This window comes from Acomys russatus, chromosome 11 (genome assembly GCF_903995435.1).
Source record: "Acomys russatus chromosome 11, mAcoRus1.1, whole genome shotgun sequence".
Taxonomy (NCBI): domain Eukaryota; kingdom Metazoa; phylum Chordata; class Mammalia; order Rodentia; family Muridae; genus Acomys; species Acomys russatus.
This window is the reverse complement of record NC_067147.1, coordinates 9,452,302-9,471,685: the sequence shown is the minus strand read 5'-3', so window position 1 is coordinate 9,471,685 and position 19,384 is coordinate 9,452,302. Positions and strand designations below refer to the sequence as shown.

Genomic DNA, 19,384 nt, shown 5'->3' with positions numbered 1-19,384 from the left:
TTTAATTGAACTCAGCTGGAGAGCTCTTGGATGATGTAGCCCAGCAAACCCTTGGTGTCTCTTTGTCTACCAAGTTGCTTTGGCCTAGGCCTAGGTGACTTGCAATACTGACATCTGTAACTGGAGCTTTCCATCCGCCAGGCAAGGATGGCTAGCTCCTGACCTGCTTCCCCCCAAAGATGCAATGCCTCTTCTAAAATCACCCAGTTCCTTTGCCACATGGTCCCCTCCACCTTCCAAGCTGACTTTCTGTGCCTGCTGCTGTCTCTCCTTCCAGGGATGCCCGATGGAACCCTGAATGCTGTGTGCACAGAGGAAACAGGCAGCGAGGAGGACCTGTACGAAGAGCTTCACACGCCTGGCCACCACTACAGCCACCGTGGAGGAGGCGGAGAACAGCTGGCCATCAATGAGGTAGTACCAAGGAGGCTCAGCCAGGGAAGGAGGGCCACCTGGCAGGCTCATGCAAGCCAGATGTGCAGCTGTGTTCAAAGCATGTGTTGCAGCCGGGGAGTACGCAGGGACCTTATCCTGTGCCTGTTACCCCACGGTCATGCTTTTATATAGCACCATGTGTTTAAGGCAGAACTTCCCTGGGTGTACAGAATCCAGGAGCAGGGCCAAGCCAGGGAGCGGCTTGGAAGAAGAGACCAAGACATCCCTGTTACTTCTGTTCAGGTGACAAGTTCTAGGTAAACTGTGCATGAAGCAAGGGAAAACTGGTAAGCTGGTTTCCTTCCTGCGGACACAGGCTCAGAGTATTGCTGTTGCTATGACAACCGTGTGCCACTTATAGGTGTTGCTATTTCCTGGCTAAGCAGATGAAATTAGTGAGAAGCTGGTTCCCATTACAACTTCTCCTTTTAATTTTTAAGGACACATATTGTATTCATTTCATTTATTTACAGTATGGCATTTAAGTAAATGTGTATAGTATGCAATGGTCAGATCGTCAGATATACCCATTACCTCAAAAATTTATGATTTTTTTTAAATGTTCAAAACATTGAGAACCTCATCCACATTGTGCAGACTGTTCATATTGTACAGATGACCACGTGTGCTTGAGTATATGGAGACAAGATGGTAACCTCAGTGGTTGTTTCTTGGTCACTGTCCACTTTGTTTTTTGTCCACTGTCAGGGTTTCTCATTGGCTTGGATGTACTCAAGTAGGCTAGGCTGGCTGGCCAGCTGTCCCCAGGGATTCATTTGTCTCTGCCTTCTCAGTGCTGGGTTCACATATACAAACCACCGCACTTGGCTGGCTTACTCACCCGCTCTGTCAATCAATCAATCAATCAATCAATCAATCATCTATCTGTCTGTCTATCATCTGTCTGTCTCTGATGTATCTATCATCTATCTGTCTGTTTATCTATTTATCTATCTATCTATCTATCTATCTATCTATCTATCTATCTATCTACCTACCTACTATCTATTTACTTACTTATTTATTGGTTTTTCCAGACAGGGTTTCTCTGTGTGGCCCTGGCCATCCTGGAACTCTCTCTATAGACTAGGCTGACCTCCAACTCAGAGATTCTCCTGCCAAGCTTCCGGAGTGCTGGGATTAAAGGCATGTGCCTCCAGCACCTGGCACCATGCCTGGCTTTTTACACGGGTGCTGAGGCTTTGAACTCAGGTCTTCATGTTTGCAAAGCAAGTACTATTACCCAGTGAGCTAGCTCCCCAAGCCTTTGGAGCAATTCTTAACTGTACCAGGGCTAACCCACAGTGCTACAAAGTTCTAGAGGCTGTTATTCCTCCTAGCCAGCTGCCTCCTCCCCCAGTAGCCAGCCATCAACTAGCACTTCTTAAGCAGAATTTTTGAAGCTTTAACTCTCTGTTAGAGAGTCACACATACTCCGGTTTCTCACTGGGGAGAGGGGAGAGGGTGGAACATATCAATGGTGACCTCGTCCTGCGTAAGTGCGAGATCCTGTGTATGTGCTCTTGCCTCATCAGAGCAAAGGGCTTGCTGTGGTACTGAAGAGGCTGCCATCCGGAGATGGTTCACAGGCCGCTGTGATATCTCTGTGTGGATGGCAAGCAGACCTGTCAACGGTGAGAGGACAAAAATGTAGTTCCACTGTCACCCTCAGCAGCCTGAGGAGTTCCCCTAATCTTTTTAGGGACCTTGGCTCAGGCCAAACCTGGATATGTGCCTTCGAAGCGGAAAAGAACGTAAGGCCTAGCAAGTTTGAACCAGAGTTCAGGAACATCTCAACACAAACTTAAGTGTGAATGCTGAGGGAGGATGAGATTTTGTCAATAATCAAGTGCTGTGTGTCCTCAAGAGAAACGCACCATTAATACCTAACAAATGTGCTATTTTTGGTGGTCCTCGAATTACATCTTAAAAGGCTGCTAAGAAACCCTTTCTCCTCTTCCTTTTCTCCCTTTTTTTTTTGATAAGTGGATGTGGTGGCCCTGGCAATACGCTGGATGGAATTATAACCTGACAAGGTGAAAGTGGGAGCCAGTAGTGTTGCACATAGGGTTAAGAATATGTCCTTTCTCTGTAAATGCAGGGTCTGGTGAGATTCCTAGAAAATTGCAGGTTTGTAGCTGGGAAGGAAGAAAGGCTGTAAGCAGTTGTTAACTGTGATGGAAATGTTGCTCTCCAGCCGCCCTGGCCCCTTTCCCCCCACCGCACCCCATCCCCCACCAGACAGAAGACTCCAAGCAGACCCGTGGATGGGGGGGCTCCTCTCCTTTCTCTTGTCCCTATGCTTCTCCCCACCTTCCTATCCTGCCCTAGATCTTTCTGAGGAGCAGAGCTGGGTGCAGCACCTTTATTTGCACATAAATGGAGTGAGGTACCTGGCAGGTGGCCTCTTCTTAGAGGTCCAGGTCTAGAAAGTGATTTGGGGGTGGGGGGGCGGGGGGCGGGTAGAGGTAATACTTTTCCATCACTGTGGCCTGATAGAAATATTTGAATGGAGGATAGGGTTAATTGCAGGCCTGGGGTCAGAAGATATGGACCATAATGGTGTCCATGGGACCTCTATGAGCAGACTCCTCGACTGTCCTGTCATGCTGCTTTGTCGCTACCCATGTCCTTCCTAGGGTGACATTTTAGATGTGTACATCTTGAGCCCTGCAGTTCTAGATGAGGATTGCATGCACAGATGTGATGGCTAAGGAAACTGTAGCGCCAGGACTACGGTGCAAGAGCCAGGAAGTTCTGGAAAGGTATTCAGTGACACGGTGCAGGTGCTATGCACATACAGAGGGCCCCATGAGCCGACGTATGTGGTGTCCACGTGCAAAAAAAACCTTTGAGGATAGTGAAAACGGTGCCCTGTGGGGTTCTGTAAGCACTGGTCACAGTCCTTAAGCTGGTTCACTTCTTTGTTGGCTCAGTGTCTTTCAGGAGACAGCCATCATGGGTGGGAGTCTCTTTCTAGTGATGCTGTAGGCTGGGCAGGGAAGATGCAGCCTCCACACTCATGTCCACCCTCCCTCCACAGTACTTACGTCAGTGAAGCTGCCAGTGTGCCTAGATCCTAACGTAGAAAAAGCAAGAAGTGGGTCTCTAAAGGGGATGGGAGGAAGAGCAGGCCAGGCATGAAGGATGTCCCACAGACTCCAGGGACAGACCTCTGGCTAGTCGGTCCATCTAAAAACTGTGGGTCTGGGGATATGGGTGGCTTCTCTGGGCTCCTACTTTATTGGAGAGTTGAGAAAGAGTGTGTGCTTTCTGACCCGCTGACGGCATCAAGTAGATGCCAGAAGCTCCAGAAAGGAGGTGATTGCTGATGATAGGCTGGCTTCTTTGCTTTCCTTGGGTAGCCTCGTCCCTTTGGTCATGGTCTGCCACCTGGAGGGGCCCAGCAGGAAGCTTCACTGGAGGTTCACATAAACTTTATTGCTGGAAGTTATTGGAACAGGAGCTGTAGAGGGAAAGTCCGTGCCTACCGGACAATCACATACTCACTTGTGTTTTCTAAGAAGTGGGTGTCTTGTTGTAGATTGTGAACCTTTCCAGTCCATGCCCCCGCTAGGAGATAAAGGACTTGTCAGTTCCTTTAGGACTTCTAAAAAGAATTGTAATGATGTGTTCGTGTCTGTGTGGAGGTACACACATATGAGCGCGGGTATCTGCAAAGGCCATAAGAAGACATCGGATTCCCTGGCACTGGAGTTAGAGGTGGTTATAAGGCACTGAAAGTGGATCCTAGGAACCTAACTTGGGTCTTCTGCTAGAACAGTAAGTGTTCTTAACTACTGAGCCACAGCTACAGACCCCAGACTTCTCAGGGGTTAAGCAGAAGGGAACCCAAACCCTTCAGCCAAGAGATGACAGATAATGGATCTCAGAGAGGCAGTTTGTATTGTGTGGGCATTGCTGGCATAGTGTAGGCTCGTGTATGTGAACATACATGTCACACATGATCTGCCCTAACATGCAGAACTCCTGCAGAGAGCCTGACTACAGGAGTGGGCTATGAGTGTGATGCCCGCCTTTGTGTGTGCCCCACGGAGCACGAAGAGGTGGTATAGGGTCTCATTCTTTCTGTATTCCCTGCACATACTAGTTCCTGGCCCCTTGGGACTATCTAACTTCTGCAAGATGAATCAGCAAACGAGGCTTGGTTCCTGCAAGCTTCTCTCTCCTACAGTTTTGGCCTGTATAGAGCCTTCTCTGAGTGTCCATGGCTTGGGCCTGGGCATGGCTGCATTTCCTACCCTGTACAAAGATTTTTCCAAACTGGTGAAAGCAGGAAGTGTTTGTCTGTGGCTCTTTAGACGCCCCTCCCTTTCCACAGCCACCCAGCCTGGCCTCTTCTCCACTGTGCTTCATCTCTACTGGCGTGTACAACGATCTGGGGACAGGTAGGTGGGAGACCCTAAGGTGTAAACCTCTTGCTACCTGCGCATGGCAGCCTGGACCCTCTGGGTCAGGCAGTGACTGAAAACGCCTCTTGGTCCCAGCTGCTCCCCACACAGATGAGAACACTGGATGCCAGGGTTCCCTCTGTTATGTGCACGCAGAGATGCTTGGATCCTCCAGCTCCAGGGTGGAGGAAGAATAGAGGTAGCCTGTAGATTGTGCTGCCAAAAGTCCAGCCTAGAAGGCAGACAGGCACTAGAGGAAAGCCATAAAATGGGTTGCCCAAACTTAAAGTGTAAATAAGAGGGCTGCCAGTGGGAAGCAGAGCTGTCCCAGAACACTGGGTGCTCAGCACCTCTCCCCCCGACCCCACGGCACTTTGTAGCACTTGTGAAGGTGCTGCAGGACCCAAAGCCACCCACTGTGGAGTCAGCTGACCTCTGGCTCCAAGTGTGTCTGTCATACCTGGGCTCCTGTCACGGAAGACACACTGGGCCTGGCCTGGTTCTCACACTCTCCAGCCTGAAGGAGGAGCCTAATACCTGTCAGTGCCTCACCCTAGTTGGATAACCAACGAGGTTATTTATGCCTTGGGAGCTTCCTGAGACACAGTAGGAGCAGCTATAAGTCCCCACAGACCACTGCTGCCCTGTGAGCCCCAAACTGCAGAGCCAGGTGGTGGCCATACTTCTAAAGCAGTTTCTCTCCCTTCTAGCATTACCCCAAAGGTATAGAACTTGGGGCTCAGCCTTATCCCCCTCACACATCTGTGTCTCACTTCCACTTTCCTGTCAATCTTGCGTAGTCTTGGCCATCCTGGACTCACTTTATAGACCAGGCTGGCCTCGAACTTATAGAGATCTCCTGCCTCTGCCTACCAGAGTGCTGGGATTACAGGTGTGCACCACTGCACCCGGCTCTGTTAAGCTTTTTTACTGTTTGGAGTCATGCAACACACAGAGAAAAGCTGTTGCCACTGTGATTTCAGTCATACCCCAAGCTCTTGGGGCCCAAAAAGCTAGGAGTCCCCGGGCAAGGTTGTATCCCCACTTAATTCTCAACCCAGCCCAAACCCAAGGGCTCTTTGTCTTATTTCCTGCTCCCACATGATTCTGCTCCTATCATGAGGTGAAGGTCATAGCTACAGCTGGGCCTGGGCCTCTCTGGGTCTGGCAGATCAGTGAACAGAGTGATGCTGGGTGACTTTACCCCACCCCAGGACCTGAGGCAAACAAACATATCCTCGCCTCAGCTGGGGTACCGAGAACAAAACAAAGAAACCCTAGTTTAGCACAGGGATTCAATGAGGTCACACATAGGAGCATAGTTGGTTCAAAAGCAGGCGAGTCCCTGAAGGGCCCAGCATGTGTCTTAATAGCTACAGTCCTGGAGCTCTCAGCAGGACTCCTGGGCAGCTCAACTACTCAGAGTCTCCTCTCCTTGGCAATTGTTATTCCATATACAACCCTGGGGATGGGTTTTGTGACTCCTTTATGTTTTAGAAACTTTTTGAGAACTGTGAATTGTTTGCTTACTGGGTCTCCTAAGTTTTGTTTACTTTCTGAGTTTTAAGGAACTTCCTTCAAGGATGGAATGTTTTATTTCCGTGACATAGACCCCACTGTGTTCAGGGGCCTGAGGATGAAGAGGGTGCCCTCTCTCCTGGGTGGCCATCACCCTGGAACCACGGTGTGCAATACAACAACGACATAAGTCATGTATCCCCCGCCTTATGCCATTAGAGGACAGATCCCCAGCCTTAGAGAGAAGTTAGGGATAGAAAGAAGGCTAGCAGCATTTAGATGTCTTCTTATGTCCCCTTGTATGAGTTTCCTATTGCTGTGATCAAACAGCTATGACCAAGGGAACTTATAGAAGAAAGAGCTTATTTGGATTTATGGTCTCAGAGGCTAAGAGTCCATCGTGGCTGGGAATTATGGCAGCAGGTGGCAGACACGGAGGCAAGAACAGCTGTAAGCCCACCTGCTGCAGTGACATACTTCCTCCAACAAGGCCACACCTCCTAAACTTCCCTGAACAATGCCATCAAATGGGAATCAAATATTCACATGCCCCAAAGACTATGGGAAACACCTTATTCAGATCAGCACATTCCCCAAACTCCTTGAGGAAGGGGGAATACACCTGGTACACAAGATTTCCTGCAGAGCTGCAGACCCCCAGATAGATGGTCCAGGCCGAGCCTGCTATGCAGAAGGCAGACAGCCCCTCCAAATCCACAGAAGCACACACATACACCCAAACACTTGCACAGGTAACCAACACACAGAAGTGTTCCTTCTCACAAATACACGTGTATGCACACCGCACACAGATGTGTGTACACCCCTGGGCTCTTCAGCAGGGCGGTCCCATGCTTGCTCTGCTGTGTGTTCACCACTCTAAACTACAGTTAGTTTCAGAGGGACATGCTGGTGAGGCTGAGGCCTCTGCCCAGTTGAGGCTTCAGATTCCGTTTGGTGCTGCCAGTGAAGAAGCCAGCTCCGTGCGCAGCAAAGGGTCAAAATCCTGTTCTGGTGGTTAAGGGTGATCAGTCAGGCCTGGGTTCAAATCCTCCTGTCACTCACTACCCTGGTTTACTAGGTGACTGTGTGACAACTCATTATCTGATGTCTCAGAGGCACCGTATCTGCGAAGTGAGTGCCAGAGAATAACCGTTATTAGAATTAAGAACCCTTGTACCTCTAGGGATTTGCCCCAGAAAGTAGAGTACTTGCCTAGCAAGCACGGAAGCCCTGTGTTCAATCCCCAGAACCATATAAACCAAGCATGGTGGTGTATACTTACAATCCTAGCCCTGAGGAGGTAGGAAGATGCGAAGTTCAAGGTCATTTATGTAAGAGAAGTGAATTTTAAGCCAGTCTGGACTATATGACAAAACTGAACTGGCCCACTCCTCTCCAACAGCAACCTTGCCAAACATTTTGGCTCAGCAGGGACCGCCTGAGTCTGGATCCCCGAGTAGCACGCCCCCCCCCCCCCAACTCCCATAGTCCTTTGTGCACTTGATCAGGTCAGGGCCAGGAAGAAACACTATGCAGACTTCAGCCTTTGACCCCTTCCAGGGAAGCGTTCAGGGCAGATCACAACGCAGCCCAGAGCCGCAGCAATCCTATAGGGCGACTTTAAAAGGTCGCTTCCAACCCACCCCCTCTGCAGCACCTTCTCGGGCTTCCACTAAAGCCCGAGTTGCCGGCTCACTCAGCGCGCTGTGAGGGAGGAGCCTGGCGTGTGAGCTCAGGCAGCTCCGCCTCCTTTCCGGCGCCTCGGGCTCCAGCCTTGAGCTGGGATCTCCCGGCGTTCGGAGCCCGGAGGTTGGCCGGGCGTGATGGCCAAGCCCCCGCAGCCCCGGCGCGGCCCCGCGACGCCTGGAGGCGCCCTGCGCGCCCTGCTGCGCTGCAACCTGCCCCCGGGCGCCCAGCGCGTGGTGGTCTCCGCTGTGCTGGCGCTGCTGGTTCTCATCAACGCCGTGCTGATCTTCTTACTGGCCTTCCGCTGAGCTGCGCGCGCCCGGCACCGCGGGGGACCGCGCAGGGTGAGTGGCATCTTCCAGCCGCTGTCACCGCAGGAACACAGGAGTGGGGAGGACTCCCGCCACCATGTGTTCACTGTCAAGGCCAGTCTGGGGGGAAACCCCCTCCCCGAGCATGCCACCGTGAGGGTGACTGAGGGGTGTGGTGACACGTGCCCCAAAGGCTTTTCATCTGTCGTCGAGGCTGGGGAGGAGGTGGGTGGGACAACATGGCGGGTCCCTAACTGAAGATGCGGAGGAGCAGTGACTTGCTGCCAGAGACTGTCTGGAAAGGGTGTGCGTGGTACTGCAAGGCATGAATTACGTAGGGGCTGCAAAAGGCTGGTAGAGGGTATCTGGCCTCCTGTGAACGTGATACCTGCGGTTTTGTTATTTTAGGCCTTAAAAAGTGCCAGTCAGTCTCCTAAGGCAGAGCTGCTGCTGCCTGAGTTGCCACTCTGAATACAACCTCCCACCACATCCGGTACCCAGGGACAGCTTGGTGGGAAGGCGCCATCACCCCGCATATGAGAAAAATACAGGAGGCGATGATGGTCCACGGTGTGCGCGGAGGAGGGGTGGAGGATGTCAGTTTGAGGCAAAGCCTGGAGGCTTTACCCTCTGAGCTTCAAGGCACAGGAAGGAATTCTGACCCTGCCCTTGGCTTACCTTGCTCTTGAACTTACCTGGGCTGTGGTACAAGCCCCACCTGCCCCTAGATGTCCTTCTGCCTCAGAGGCAGCCAGCCAGCTCCTACTGCCAGGCAGAAGCACGCTAGAACCCTGTCCTCAGTGGCAGCTGGAGTGCTGGATTAAGGAGCAGGGGGAGTGGGGGAGGGAGGGGCTCTGCAGATGAGCAACACCTCCTTCCCACCCCTACAGGCCTCCACAGGACTGGGCAGGGGCATTGTGGGACCTGTCTCTAATGCTACACTGGACCATCTCTGCCTCTTTGTCCCACACCCTCAGTTGCATTCTCAGCAGCGGTGTAGGATCCATACTCGTCTACAAGGACTGTGGAATAAGAGGAGGAGATGATGTGCAAGGCCGTGTAGTGGGGCCTGCCTGCCTTTTTCTCAGTGCTTTTCTGAGGGAATCCAGGGACAGAGGAAGACACTTCATCCACTTCATACAGAGCAGAATGCTGGGCCATGTAGAATATCTGGGTTACTTCCCCAAATCTGCAACCCTGAATTACAGACCCCAGGTCAGGAACACTCCTCTGCTTTTCTTACCAACGTCCACCTCTTTTTCCCCCTATTATCCTTCAAGGCTTCACATGACAGCCTATAGAAGGCCTGCTGGCTCCTGGCCTGCTGGCTCCTGGCCTGCAGCAGACAGGCTCCTCCTGTGGCCTTGCTATGTCCTCCTGTCTTAACCCACACATGTCTGTCAGCCAGAGTCATCTGCAGGAAATCATTGTCACAGAGGCGGTGAGCCCAGAGCTTGGAGGTCTGTGGTTCCAGGAACAAATCAGAGCTCTGTGCTGGGATCCCTGTATGGCCTTGGATGCAGACACAACTCTAAAGCAGAGCCTGGCACTGGGGTAGAGATGCTAACCGTTTCCCTGTCAGACACACCTTCTTCCTGACTGACGGGAGGGTTTGAATATGGAAGCACCCGGGGAAGGAGCGTGCACAAGGGTGTAGGGCAGCTTAGGGGTAGAATTGTATTGTGTGTGGGGTGGGGACCTACTTGGGGGTTATATAATCTAGTTCTTCTCTGTTAAGCTAGCCAGGAAGGAGGGCACACGCCTTCCACATACTACTGTTTCCTGCCTTAAGCCACCAGAACCATTTATTCATAAAGCAGAACCAGCCTTCAGAAGCAGAAAAGCAGGGGCTTAGAGAGGTGGCTCAGAGGTTAAGAGCACTCACTGGCTGCTCTTCCAAAAGATCCTGAGTTCAATTCCCGGCAACCACATGGTGGCTCACAACCATCTATAATGAGATCTGGTGCCCTCTTCTCACATGACTGTGTAATAAATAAATAAATAAATAAATAATTTTTTTAAAGTAGAAAAGCAGGAGCCAATGGATTGGGGGAGGGGCACAGAGCTCCAACCATTGAGGCTACCTGGAAAGGACCAGTGTCAGGCCACACACAGTGGAGAGAGGCGCCTCACCAGCCCTCTGGGCAGAAAGAACCCAGTCAGTATATAGAGCTGCCAGCCAGATCTAAAGTGATCGACTCAGTGGCAGAGGCTCACAGGCTATAGTTAGCAGCTGCAAGAACTGTCTGTCTTCTCCTGCCTGGGAAATAAAGGAAGGAAAGCAGACAGAATGAATAAAACAGATCTCTAGGGCTCAGTCTGAGGACTGTGCCTCAGCTGGTGTGGATGTCCCGGCTGTAAGGGGCAATGCTATATCATATGGCTACTTCTTCAAGGATTTAAAGAAACACACAACAATTATGACCTGGCTGCTGTGATGGGCACCGTCATTGGTAAAACAGCACTAGTAACTGAGTGACTTCACAGCCCATGCAAGTCCATAAGAACCTGCCGAGGGAGCAAGTCTCCTCTCTTAAATGGCTGCCTAGGAGAGCAGGTAGCAGCTGCCAGTTAATTGCCTTGTCCCAGCTGTAGCCCAATATGGCAGCGTAGGGCATTGAAGCTGAAGCCACAAACTCAACAGGGCTGTAGAAGGTGTGACATGTGACAGCCCATCCCATTTTGTGCCCAGGTTCACTTCTGGTCCCCTCACTGAGCTTGGGCAATCTAGGCATGCCCAAGGCACGGCACGGCCCTGACCCCAGAAGGTTTGCTAGCCTGGAGGGAATCTTCATTAGTTTTTGTGTAAAGCGGTCCTGGACCCCTTCCAGGGCTGCTGGGCAGGGGCAGGGTAGGACAGCCTTGTCTCCCTGGCCCACGTGCCTTCGCTCTCTCTCCAGCTCATCAGTGATGGCAATGTGGTGTGTGCTGAAGCTCTGTGGGACCATGTTACCATGGATGACCAGGAGCTGGGCTTCAAAGCTGGGGATGTCATCGAAGTGATGGATGCCACCAACAGAGAATGGTGGTGGGGCCGCGTCGCAGATGGCGAGGGGTGGTTCCCTGCCAGCTTTGTACGGGTAAGGCTCCAGACCTTGCTTTCCCTGGGTCTTGCCTGTAAGTCCAGGCCCTAAATAGTCCTGCAGTCCTAGGCATGGGGCCCGGACCACCCTCTCTCTGCTTTGCTATACTTGGTGCCTCAGACTGGATGAGTTGGAGGTGGGGATAGGGGTGAGGGAGTGAGGGGTGGGTTCAGAACTGTGACACAGTCGATCCCCTGCTCCAAAGTCCCCTGGGGCCAGAGAGAAGAGCAGGTCAGAAATGCAAGAATGCAGCTGGGTGGTAGTGGCGCACGCCTTTAATCCCAGCTCTCGGGAGGCAGAGGCAGGTGGATTTCTGTGAGTTCAAGGCCATCCTGGTCTACAAAGTGAGTCCAGGACAGCCAAGGCTGCACAGAGAGACCCTGTCTTGAAAAAAAAGAAAAAGAAAAAGAAAAAAGAAATGCAAGAATGCGCTGTTTCAGAACTCCATCACTTCAGTGCCTTCTGCCCTTTCTTGAGCACCATAATGTTCACTGTGCTGTGTGGGAAACAGGTAACATGCAGAGCCCTGAGGGGTAAAATCTGGCAAGAGGCATAGATAGTAAAATCATGCCCAAGAGAGCAAGTGACCCAGTTCCAGCCACAGGCTGGTCACCAGAGAAGGACTCTTGATCGCTGCTGACTCCCAAAGGTCAGGCAGAGGGAGGGGATTCCCAGGTACTCAGGGTTTTCTCCTGTGCAGCGCCCTCACCCCCACCCTTCCCTAAACCTATCAATGGATCTAACAAGGTCTATCTAGGAACAAGAATCCCTGTGCCTAGGATGCCCTAGGATGAGTTGGTCTGGTTCAGAAATTGCCAGTGCTTGCTCCAATCCCTGCTGAGAACAAAGTCTACTAGAGGAGTGAATTGCACAGTAGCTGTGGTCATCAAACTCGGCATCCCCAGCCCTGGCCTGTGTCTAGGAGGCAATTGCAGAGAAACTGTAGGCGTGCCCTTGGACCTGTGTGTCCTGTGGCAGCTACTGGCCTCAGCTCCGAATGCCCCGGAGCAGTGAAGTTCAGGGAGGGTCTGACTGGACAACAGGGAGGTGCTGATCTACCTTCTGCTGTCTAAAGCTGCGAGTGAACCAGGATGAGCCCGCGGATGACTACGAAGCCCCGCGGGTCGGGGCTGGGGAGACCAATGCCAGCGTTCCAGAGGCCCCGAGCTGCAAGGACCAGATGCGCACCAACGTCATCAATGAGATCCTCAGCACCGAGAGGGACTACATCAAGCACCTTCGGGACATCTGTGAGGTGAGGAGAGTGGGCAGGGCTTGCTTGGAGAGGTGAGGGCAGTGGGATGTGGGACTCAGGCTGTGGGTAGAATGGGATGGACGGGGTCATCGGCCGTGGTGACGAGGTAAGGTCCGTGGTGACGTAGACTGGTACAGAGGGTGTGGACCGTGGAGGAATAGACAGGTGGGTCCCCAGAGAGCTTGCCCCCCGCCCCCGCCCCAGGGCTATGTCCGCCAGTGCCGCAAGAGGGAGGATATGTTCAGCGAAGAGCAGCTGCGCACCATCTTCGGGAACATCGAGGACATCTACCGTTGCCAAAAGGCATTTGTGAAGGCTTTGGAGCAGAAGTTCAACACAGAGCGGCCACACCTGAGCGAGCTGGGTGCCTGCTTTCTGGAACACGTGAGTGCGCCTGGCCCCATCACGCAAGGGATGAATCTCTGAGCCCTAACCCACAGCAGTGCCTGGTTCTGCCCCACCCGCACCCCTCTTGCCTCCCTTGCTGTTTCCTAGGCCACCTGCTACTCTCTTCCCAGAATTTTCTACACCAGGTTCACAGGGGGAAAAAAAAAAGCTGCAAACCTTGCTGGGCAGACTGGTCCTGCTTACCCTTGAGAACACTTCGTGATTTCACTAACAGATAATAAAATAAAAGCAGATGCGTAGCCAGACTATCTCCTGGAAGCCTTATTGAGAAAGCTGAGTGGCTTCAAGGATGGGCATACATATGTCTCAGATTCCTCCCATCCCTGGAATTACTACACATAGCTTATACCTAGCCAGGTAGAATCAACCCCTCCAACAAATGCAGAGGTTCCTGTCCCTTTTACCTTATGGCTGAGGCCTGTTGCCTGGGGGGGCAACAGGAGCCAGGCCATCCTGACCCCCAGCTGTGTCATTCCCCCCGCCCCCCAGCAAGCCGACTTCCAGATCTATTCTGAGTACTGCAACAACCACCCCAATGCCTGCGTGGAGCTCTCCCGCCTCACCAAGCTCAGCAAGTACGTGTACTTCTTTGAGGCCTGCCGGCTGCTGCAAAGAATGATTGACATCTCCCTGGATGGCTTTCTGTTGACCCCAGTGCAGAAGATCTGCAAGTATCCCCTCCAGTTGGCGGAGCTGCTCAAGTACACACCGCCTCAGCACAGGTAAGAGGGCACAATGTGGGGAGGTGGGGGGCGGCTGCCTGAGACTCTGTGTGCCATCAGCCAGCCAGTTGAGTATTTATAGGGTTGGGTACCATTTGCAGACAGCTAGGTACTGCTTGTAGGCACTGGGAAACAGCTCAGGTAAAGCAAGCCCACCTCCTTGAGCTGTACTGGAGTCGGGAAAGGTATACATTGCTAGAGTATTATGCTGCTCAACCCGGTGGTTACGGAGGAGAGGGACCATTGTACTTGCTGGGGTGAGGCTGTGGCCAAGGGGCCCCTACAGGGCTTTCTACTCTCCAGCTCGCTGCTCCCTTCTGTCTGTCCTGCCCCCAGGGACTTTAAGAACGTCGAAGCTGCCTTGCATGCCATGAAGAACGTGGCCCAGCTCATCAATGAACGGAAACGGAGACTTGAGAACATCGACAAGATTGCTCAGTGGCAGAGCTCCATAGAGGACTGGGAGGTGAGGGCCCCAGCGCCCAGAAAATACTGTTGGGCGGAGGGTCTTTGCTTGCCAACTGTTGTTAGAAGGGAAGAGAAGCAGTGATGCACTGTGTTTGCAGGAGCTGCCAGAAGACAGGTTCTCTTGCACTGGGCCTTTGGTGGTGCCTCCACTTTGGCACCTGATGGTCTCTTTCCTGTGTGCACCTATCACGCATCTGCCAGCCACCACCAGCCTAGGGTCAGCCCTAAACTAAGGACTGTGTTTCTAGGGCATGTTGGTCTGTTTCTCTGTTTGTTTCTCTGCCCTTGGGGACAGGCTGGACTGCTAAGTTTTATACTTAACTTCTGGAACTTGCAACAGTTTGAGTTTAGAGCCAATGGTGGGACCAGAAATGGTCCCTCACACGCCAAGGTTTTGTCACTGTCGTTCTGAATTGCTCATTCCCATGTGCCTGCTAAGGCAGCAAGTAAAGTGATGACTAAACATTCCTGCTCCCTAAAGGCCTGGGGATGAGAGGATGCTGCTGTCTGTCCCTCTGCACCCAGCAATCTGCCCCATGTACTCCCTACCCATATGAGTGAAGCCCTGGCACAGGAAAGCATAGGAGTCCTAGGCCCCACCCTCGTGCTGAATCCTAACCCTTGGGTCGGGGGAGCAGGGCAATGCAGCAGACGGTTCTGGGCCTATGCCTGGCCAAGGACTGGAAAGCACAGTCATTCCCAGATGGAGGGCTGCCAGCAGCTCCCGATGGCCAGTTTCAGGTACTAAATACATCTAGCTCCAGTTCCTGCCAAGCCTGATTTTTCTCTAAAGCAGCACTGTCCGTTGAGAAGAAAGTATGAGCCATGCCCTGGAGTCTGTACTTCAAGTAGCCATCCTCCAAAAGGAAAAAAGAGGGGTTGGGGTCTAGGTGGTAAAGTGCCGGCTTGCCTTGCATGCGAGCAGGAGGACCTGATTCAGCTTCCCAGCACCCACGTTTCAATGAACAAACAAACGAAACCCACATCTCAGTTTTGGATGGTAGAGACGGGCATCCCTGAGACTTTCTGGCCAGTCAGCCAGCCTAACTGAATTCAGAAGTTCAGTGAAAGACCTTGTCTGGACAGATGAGGTAGAGATGGCTTGGTGAAATGGCTTAGCAGGTAAAGGCACCTGCTGCCAAGTCTGACAACTGGGGCCGGGTCTCCAGGGCCCATTTGGAGGAAAGAGGGTCCTGCAAGGTGCCCTCTGACCTATACACTCTTGCTGTGGCATGTGTGCAATCCACTCCTCCCCACAATAAATAGATAATATTTTAAAAGGTGAAAAGTGATGAAGACACCTGAAGTTGACTTCTGGCCCTCACACTCATACATAAGCACACGCAGGAACACATACACACCCCCAGCACACACAAGATGAAAAGTTGCAATGGACTTTAGTACTTTATTTAACTCACTCTATCAAAATCTCATTTCAAATGTAGCCAACAAAAATATTTTACATTGTTGCAAACGTTTTGAAATTGCTGCCTACTGTACAGTGACATTAAATTCCCAGAGCGCAACAGCCATAGAAGGCCAGTGGCCACAACGAAGTCCACTTCTACAAGGACGCTCAAGCCTGCCTTTTCTTCTCCCCCCACAGCCACACCTTCGAGGCCTTCTTTGGGTTTTAAGAGTGTCCCTTTTAGCCAGATGTGGTGGCGCACACCTTTAATCCCAGCACTTAGAAGGCAGAGGCAGGCGGATCTCTGTGAGTTCAAGGCCAGTTTCATCTATAAAGGAGTCCAGGACAGCCAACGCTACACAGAGAAACCCTGTCTCGAAAAAACAAAACACAACACAAAACAAGGCAAAAAAGGGAAAGAGATGATAAAGAGTGTCCCTCTTACCTTGGCCTAGCACAATTTGGGCTACAGTGGGAAGGCACCCATTCACCAAGAGGCAGGAAGTTGGATGAATGCACTTGCCTCACAGCTCTCCTTGGGGTTCACTCAGGGGGAAGATCTCCTGGTCAGGAGCTCAGAACTCATCTACTCGGGGGAGCTGACCCGTGTCACACAGCCTCAAGCCAAGAGTCAGCAGAGAATGTTTTTTCTCTTTGACCGTCAGCTCATCTACTGTAAAAAGGTATCCAAATGGCCCCACCTTGCCAGACCAGTCTCATAGTAGAGCGGTAAGGGCTAGCTAGGGCTCTTGTCTAGAGGCAAAGAGCCTGTCAGACTCTGCTCAGTCCATTTCATGTCCTCAGGAGCCCCAGTCAGGCCCTTAGGACTGCCTGGCTCTCTGTAGTGAGCCCAGGGACCGCGGGGTGGGCTGTTTGAACAGTGTGCAGTTGAGCCCACCTCCACTCCTTCCTGACCTGGTCCGTGCCTGTGCCTCAGACCATGCCTCCCCCTCCAAGCCTTCGCTTCTGTCTCCTGAGTTCTCTGATCCCAGCAGCCTTTGGCCTCTTTACCGCTAGCTTCTGCTTCTTTCAAACCATGGCACAATGGCCCCATGGACGGAAGCCTTCCTTGCTCTCTCTGCTCTCCCACACCATGTGGACCGCTGCTTTAGTTTCCGAGGCTTTCTGCCCACCAGACCATGTGCACCCTCACAAGACAAGACTGTCCCATCAGTGGCTTGGAGGGGAGGTGGGCATGGACCCTGGACATGACCAGGTGGCCAGGCCAGCTGCTGGGCAGCCAGAGCTCAGGGCAGCATCTGGCAGGATCTGCTGCGCCGGGACGTGCTGTACTACAAAGGCCGGCTGGACATGGACGACCTGGTGGTGGTAGATGTGGAAGACGGGAAGGACCGAGACCTCCACGTGAGCGTCAAGAACGCCTTCCGTCTGTATTGTGGTGCCACGGGGGACAGCCACTTACTGTGTGCCAGGAAACTGGAACAGAAGCAGCGCTGGCTGAAAGCCTTTGCCAGGGAGAGGGAGCAGGTGCGGCTGGACCAGGAGACAGGTGGGAGATCCTGCTGGGCCTTGCCTAGCCTCTGGGGCCCACCTACCAAGTGGTCAGGGCCAACTAGAGAATTAAGACCACATCTTGGGGCTGGGTAAGGCTGCAGGAACCTCTAAGCACAGGCTCACCCCATCTGGAAGAAAGGGCCATTCCTATGTGGTCAGCCCCGTTGACTTGTGTCTGCTGAGTACCTCACTGCACATGCCCTTCTGCTGAGACCTGGGAACACACGGGGTTGGTACTGCAGAATCCTCTCTCATCCTTTTCTGTCCTTTGGCCCCCAGCTTCATGTTTCAGTTTAGGAAAGAGCCTCCACAGCGGTGATGAGAAGGAAACTAGAGAAGTGGGGAGGGGGCACAGGGTCAAGATGAGAAATAAATTGGTGTCGCGGGGGGGGGGGGGGGGGGGGGTGGAGGGAGTCTTAGGATGGCTGAGTAGGCGAGGGCAGTCCCTGCCATGCCAGGCTGCCTGAAGCGCGGTAAGAATGGGGCACCAGGAGACCCTCCAAGGAGGCATGTGGACAGTTGAGGAAAGCAGGGCATGGTCTCATAGGTGCTCTTCCTCCAGGCTTCTCCATCACTGAGGTGCAGAGGAAGCAGGCCATGCTGAATGCCAGCAAGCAGCAGGCCACAGGAAAGCCTAAAGGTAACTGGGGTAGCACCCTACTCCCTGGGCAGCTGCAGCCTTGTTTGAGTTTCCATCTCTGACTTCAAAAGCAATGCCAGCTAGCCACCCAGATCCTTGGAGCTGTCCACTGCCCTTTACTGGTGTGTTTTCCAAGGGTGGTAAGGGCCACAGGTAATAGTTTTTGCTTGACTCCTCCAATCTCCAAGTGGCACCTGGAGCTACAGTGCTCCTTTCCCGGGGCTGCTGGTAGGTGTCACAGCTGCCTGGGAGTGAGCCAACTCTCCAACTCTATAGATGGAGACAAGCATCCCATTTCTTGGATAGTGGTCCTGGCCAGCCCTCGGGCTCAGGCCAAAAGCTGTTGATAACTTGGGGTCCTGTGTATTGTGGCTAGCCCCACGGGAAGCAAGCCCTGTGTGGGGTCTGCAGCAGAACCCACAGATGCGCCCTTGTCTTCTACCTTTTGACCCGTTGGCTCTCCCTACCCAGCTGTCGGCAGGCCAAGCTACCTGACCCGACACAAGCATCCAGCATTGCTTACCAGCCAGCCCCAGCAGGTGTTGGTGCTAGCAGAACCCAGGCGGAAGCCATCTAACTTCTGGCAGAGCATCAGCCGACTGGCGCCCTTCCGCAAGTGAGGCAGCACCCAGCAGACAACCTGACGGCACTTTGTGGACCGGGCCTTCCCTCTCTGAGGCCTACTCTGTTCGGCCCTCTGTTTTGCAAACTGAAAGTGAACAGGTGCAACATCAGAGCTGTTATGGAGTCTGGCCCCGCCTCTGGCCTCTTCCTCACTGCTAGTGCAGTGTTACCTGGGTACCAACTTCTGCCTACACTCTGGACCGGCACAGAGCCTCCACCAACGGTAAGCCTGCACGCCACAGCTCAGAACCACTGGCCGGGCTGTGCAAACAGGCTCACCTGCTCTGGAACATTCTTTGGAAAGTTTATTATCTCTACTCCTGTGCCCTCTGGATAGGAGACCAAGTCTGTGGCCATGAGCCACCTGCAAAAGCAGGTGTGCACCCCTCTGCTCTGTCCTTTCAGGCCCCCATCCCACTTGCAACTTCAGAGGCCCAGAACCAGGAATTCTGCACCCCTAACTCTACCCATAGCTGTCCTTGAGCCTCCTGGCCCCCCTAGACACTGCTGGCTGCCAGTCACCCTCTTTACTTGTGACATGTGCACTGAGAACAAAACCATGCAGTCAACTGTGTACCTGGTTCCAGGTTAGTGACAGTTATCTGTAGTTGAGGTGGCTGCACACATACCCAGTCCCTGGTCACTATGATTTTGTTGTGTTGTTTCTCTTAACAACGGAGAGTTGTTAATGACACAGAGAGATTGCCTTACCCTGGTGAGTGTGAGAAGCCATAATGACTGGATTTGATTCCTTGTGGGGCACACAGCCAGGCCTGCATGTCATGCAGAGCCCGTAGGACTCAGAAGCATGGACAGTCAGTCTTGCACTGTATCTTCTCTAATCCAAAAACCACATTTAATTTCATAAAGAAACTTATGAAAAGTAACTTGGCTGC

General features: G+C 52.6%; 2 protein-coding genes across 4 annotated transcripts; both read left to right on the top strand.

The window, feature by feature from the left end:
* Window positions 1-258: 258 nt before the first annotated feature.
* Window positions 259-18,555, top strand: Arhgef4 (Rho guanine nucleotide exchange factor 4). Of its 3 annotated transcripts, none has more exons than XM_051152818.1 (10): window positions 259-414; window positions 11,266-11,445; window positions 12,524-12,703; window positions 12,908-13,087; window positions 13,601-13,833; window positions 14,170-14,299; window positions 16,261-16,392; window positions 16,976-17,219; window positions 17,787-17,864; window positions 18,336-18,555. In XM_051152818.1, exons 1-10 carry the CDS (start codon window positions 280-282, stop codon window positions 18,482-18,484), a joined length of 1,641 nt encoding a protein of 546 aa, XP_051008775.1. In that variant the 5' UTR covers window positions 259-279; the 3' UTR covers window positions 18,485-18,555. The 3 variants fall into 3 exon arrangements, with proteins under 3 accessions (XP_051008775.1, XP_051008777.1, XP_051008776.1); XM_051152819.1 differs by having other exon boundaries at window positions 260-414; window positions 16,976-17,197; window positions 18,336-18,433; XM_051152820.1 differs by lacking the exons at window positions 16,976-17,219; window positions 17,787-17,864; window positions 18,336-18,555 and adding an exon at window positions 16,727-16,939.
* On the top strand, window positions 8,152-8,362 carry Smim39 (small integral membrane protein 39). Its single transcript, XM_051152821.1, has one exon. The coding sequence runs from the start codon at window positions 8,192-8,194 to the stop codon at window positions 8,360-8,362; it is 171 nt and encodes a 56-aa protein (XP_051008778.1). The 5' UTR covers window positions 8,152-8,191.
* Window positions 18,556-19,384: the final 829 nt, after the last annotated feature.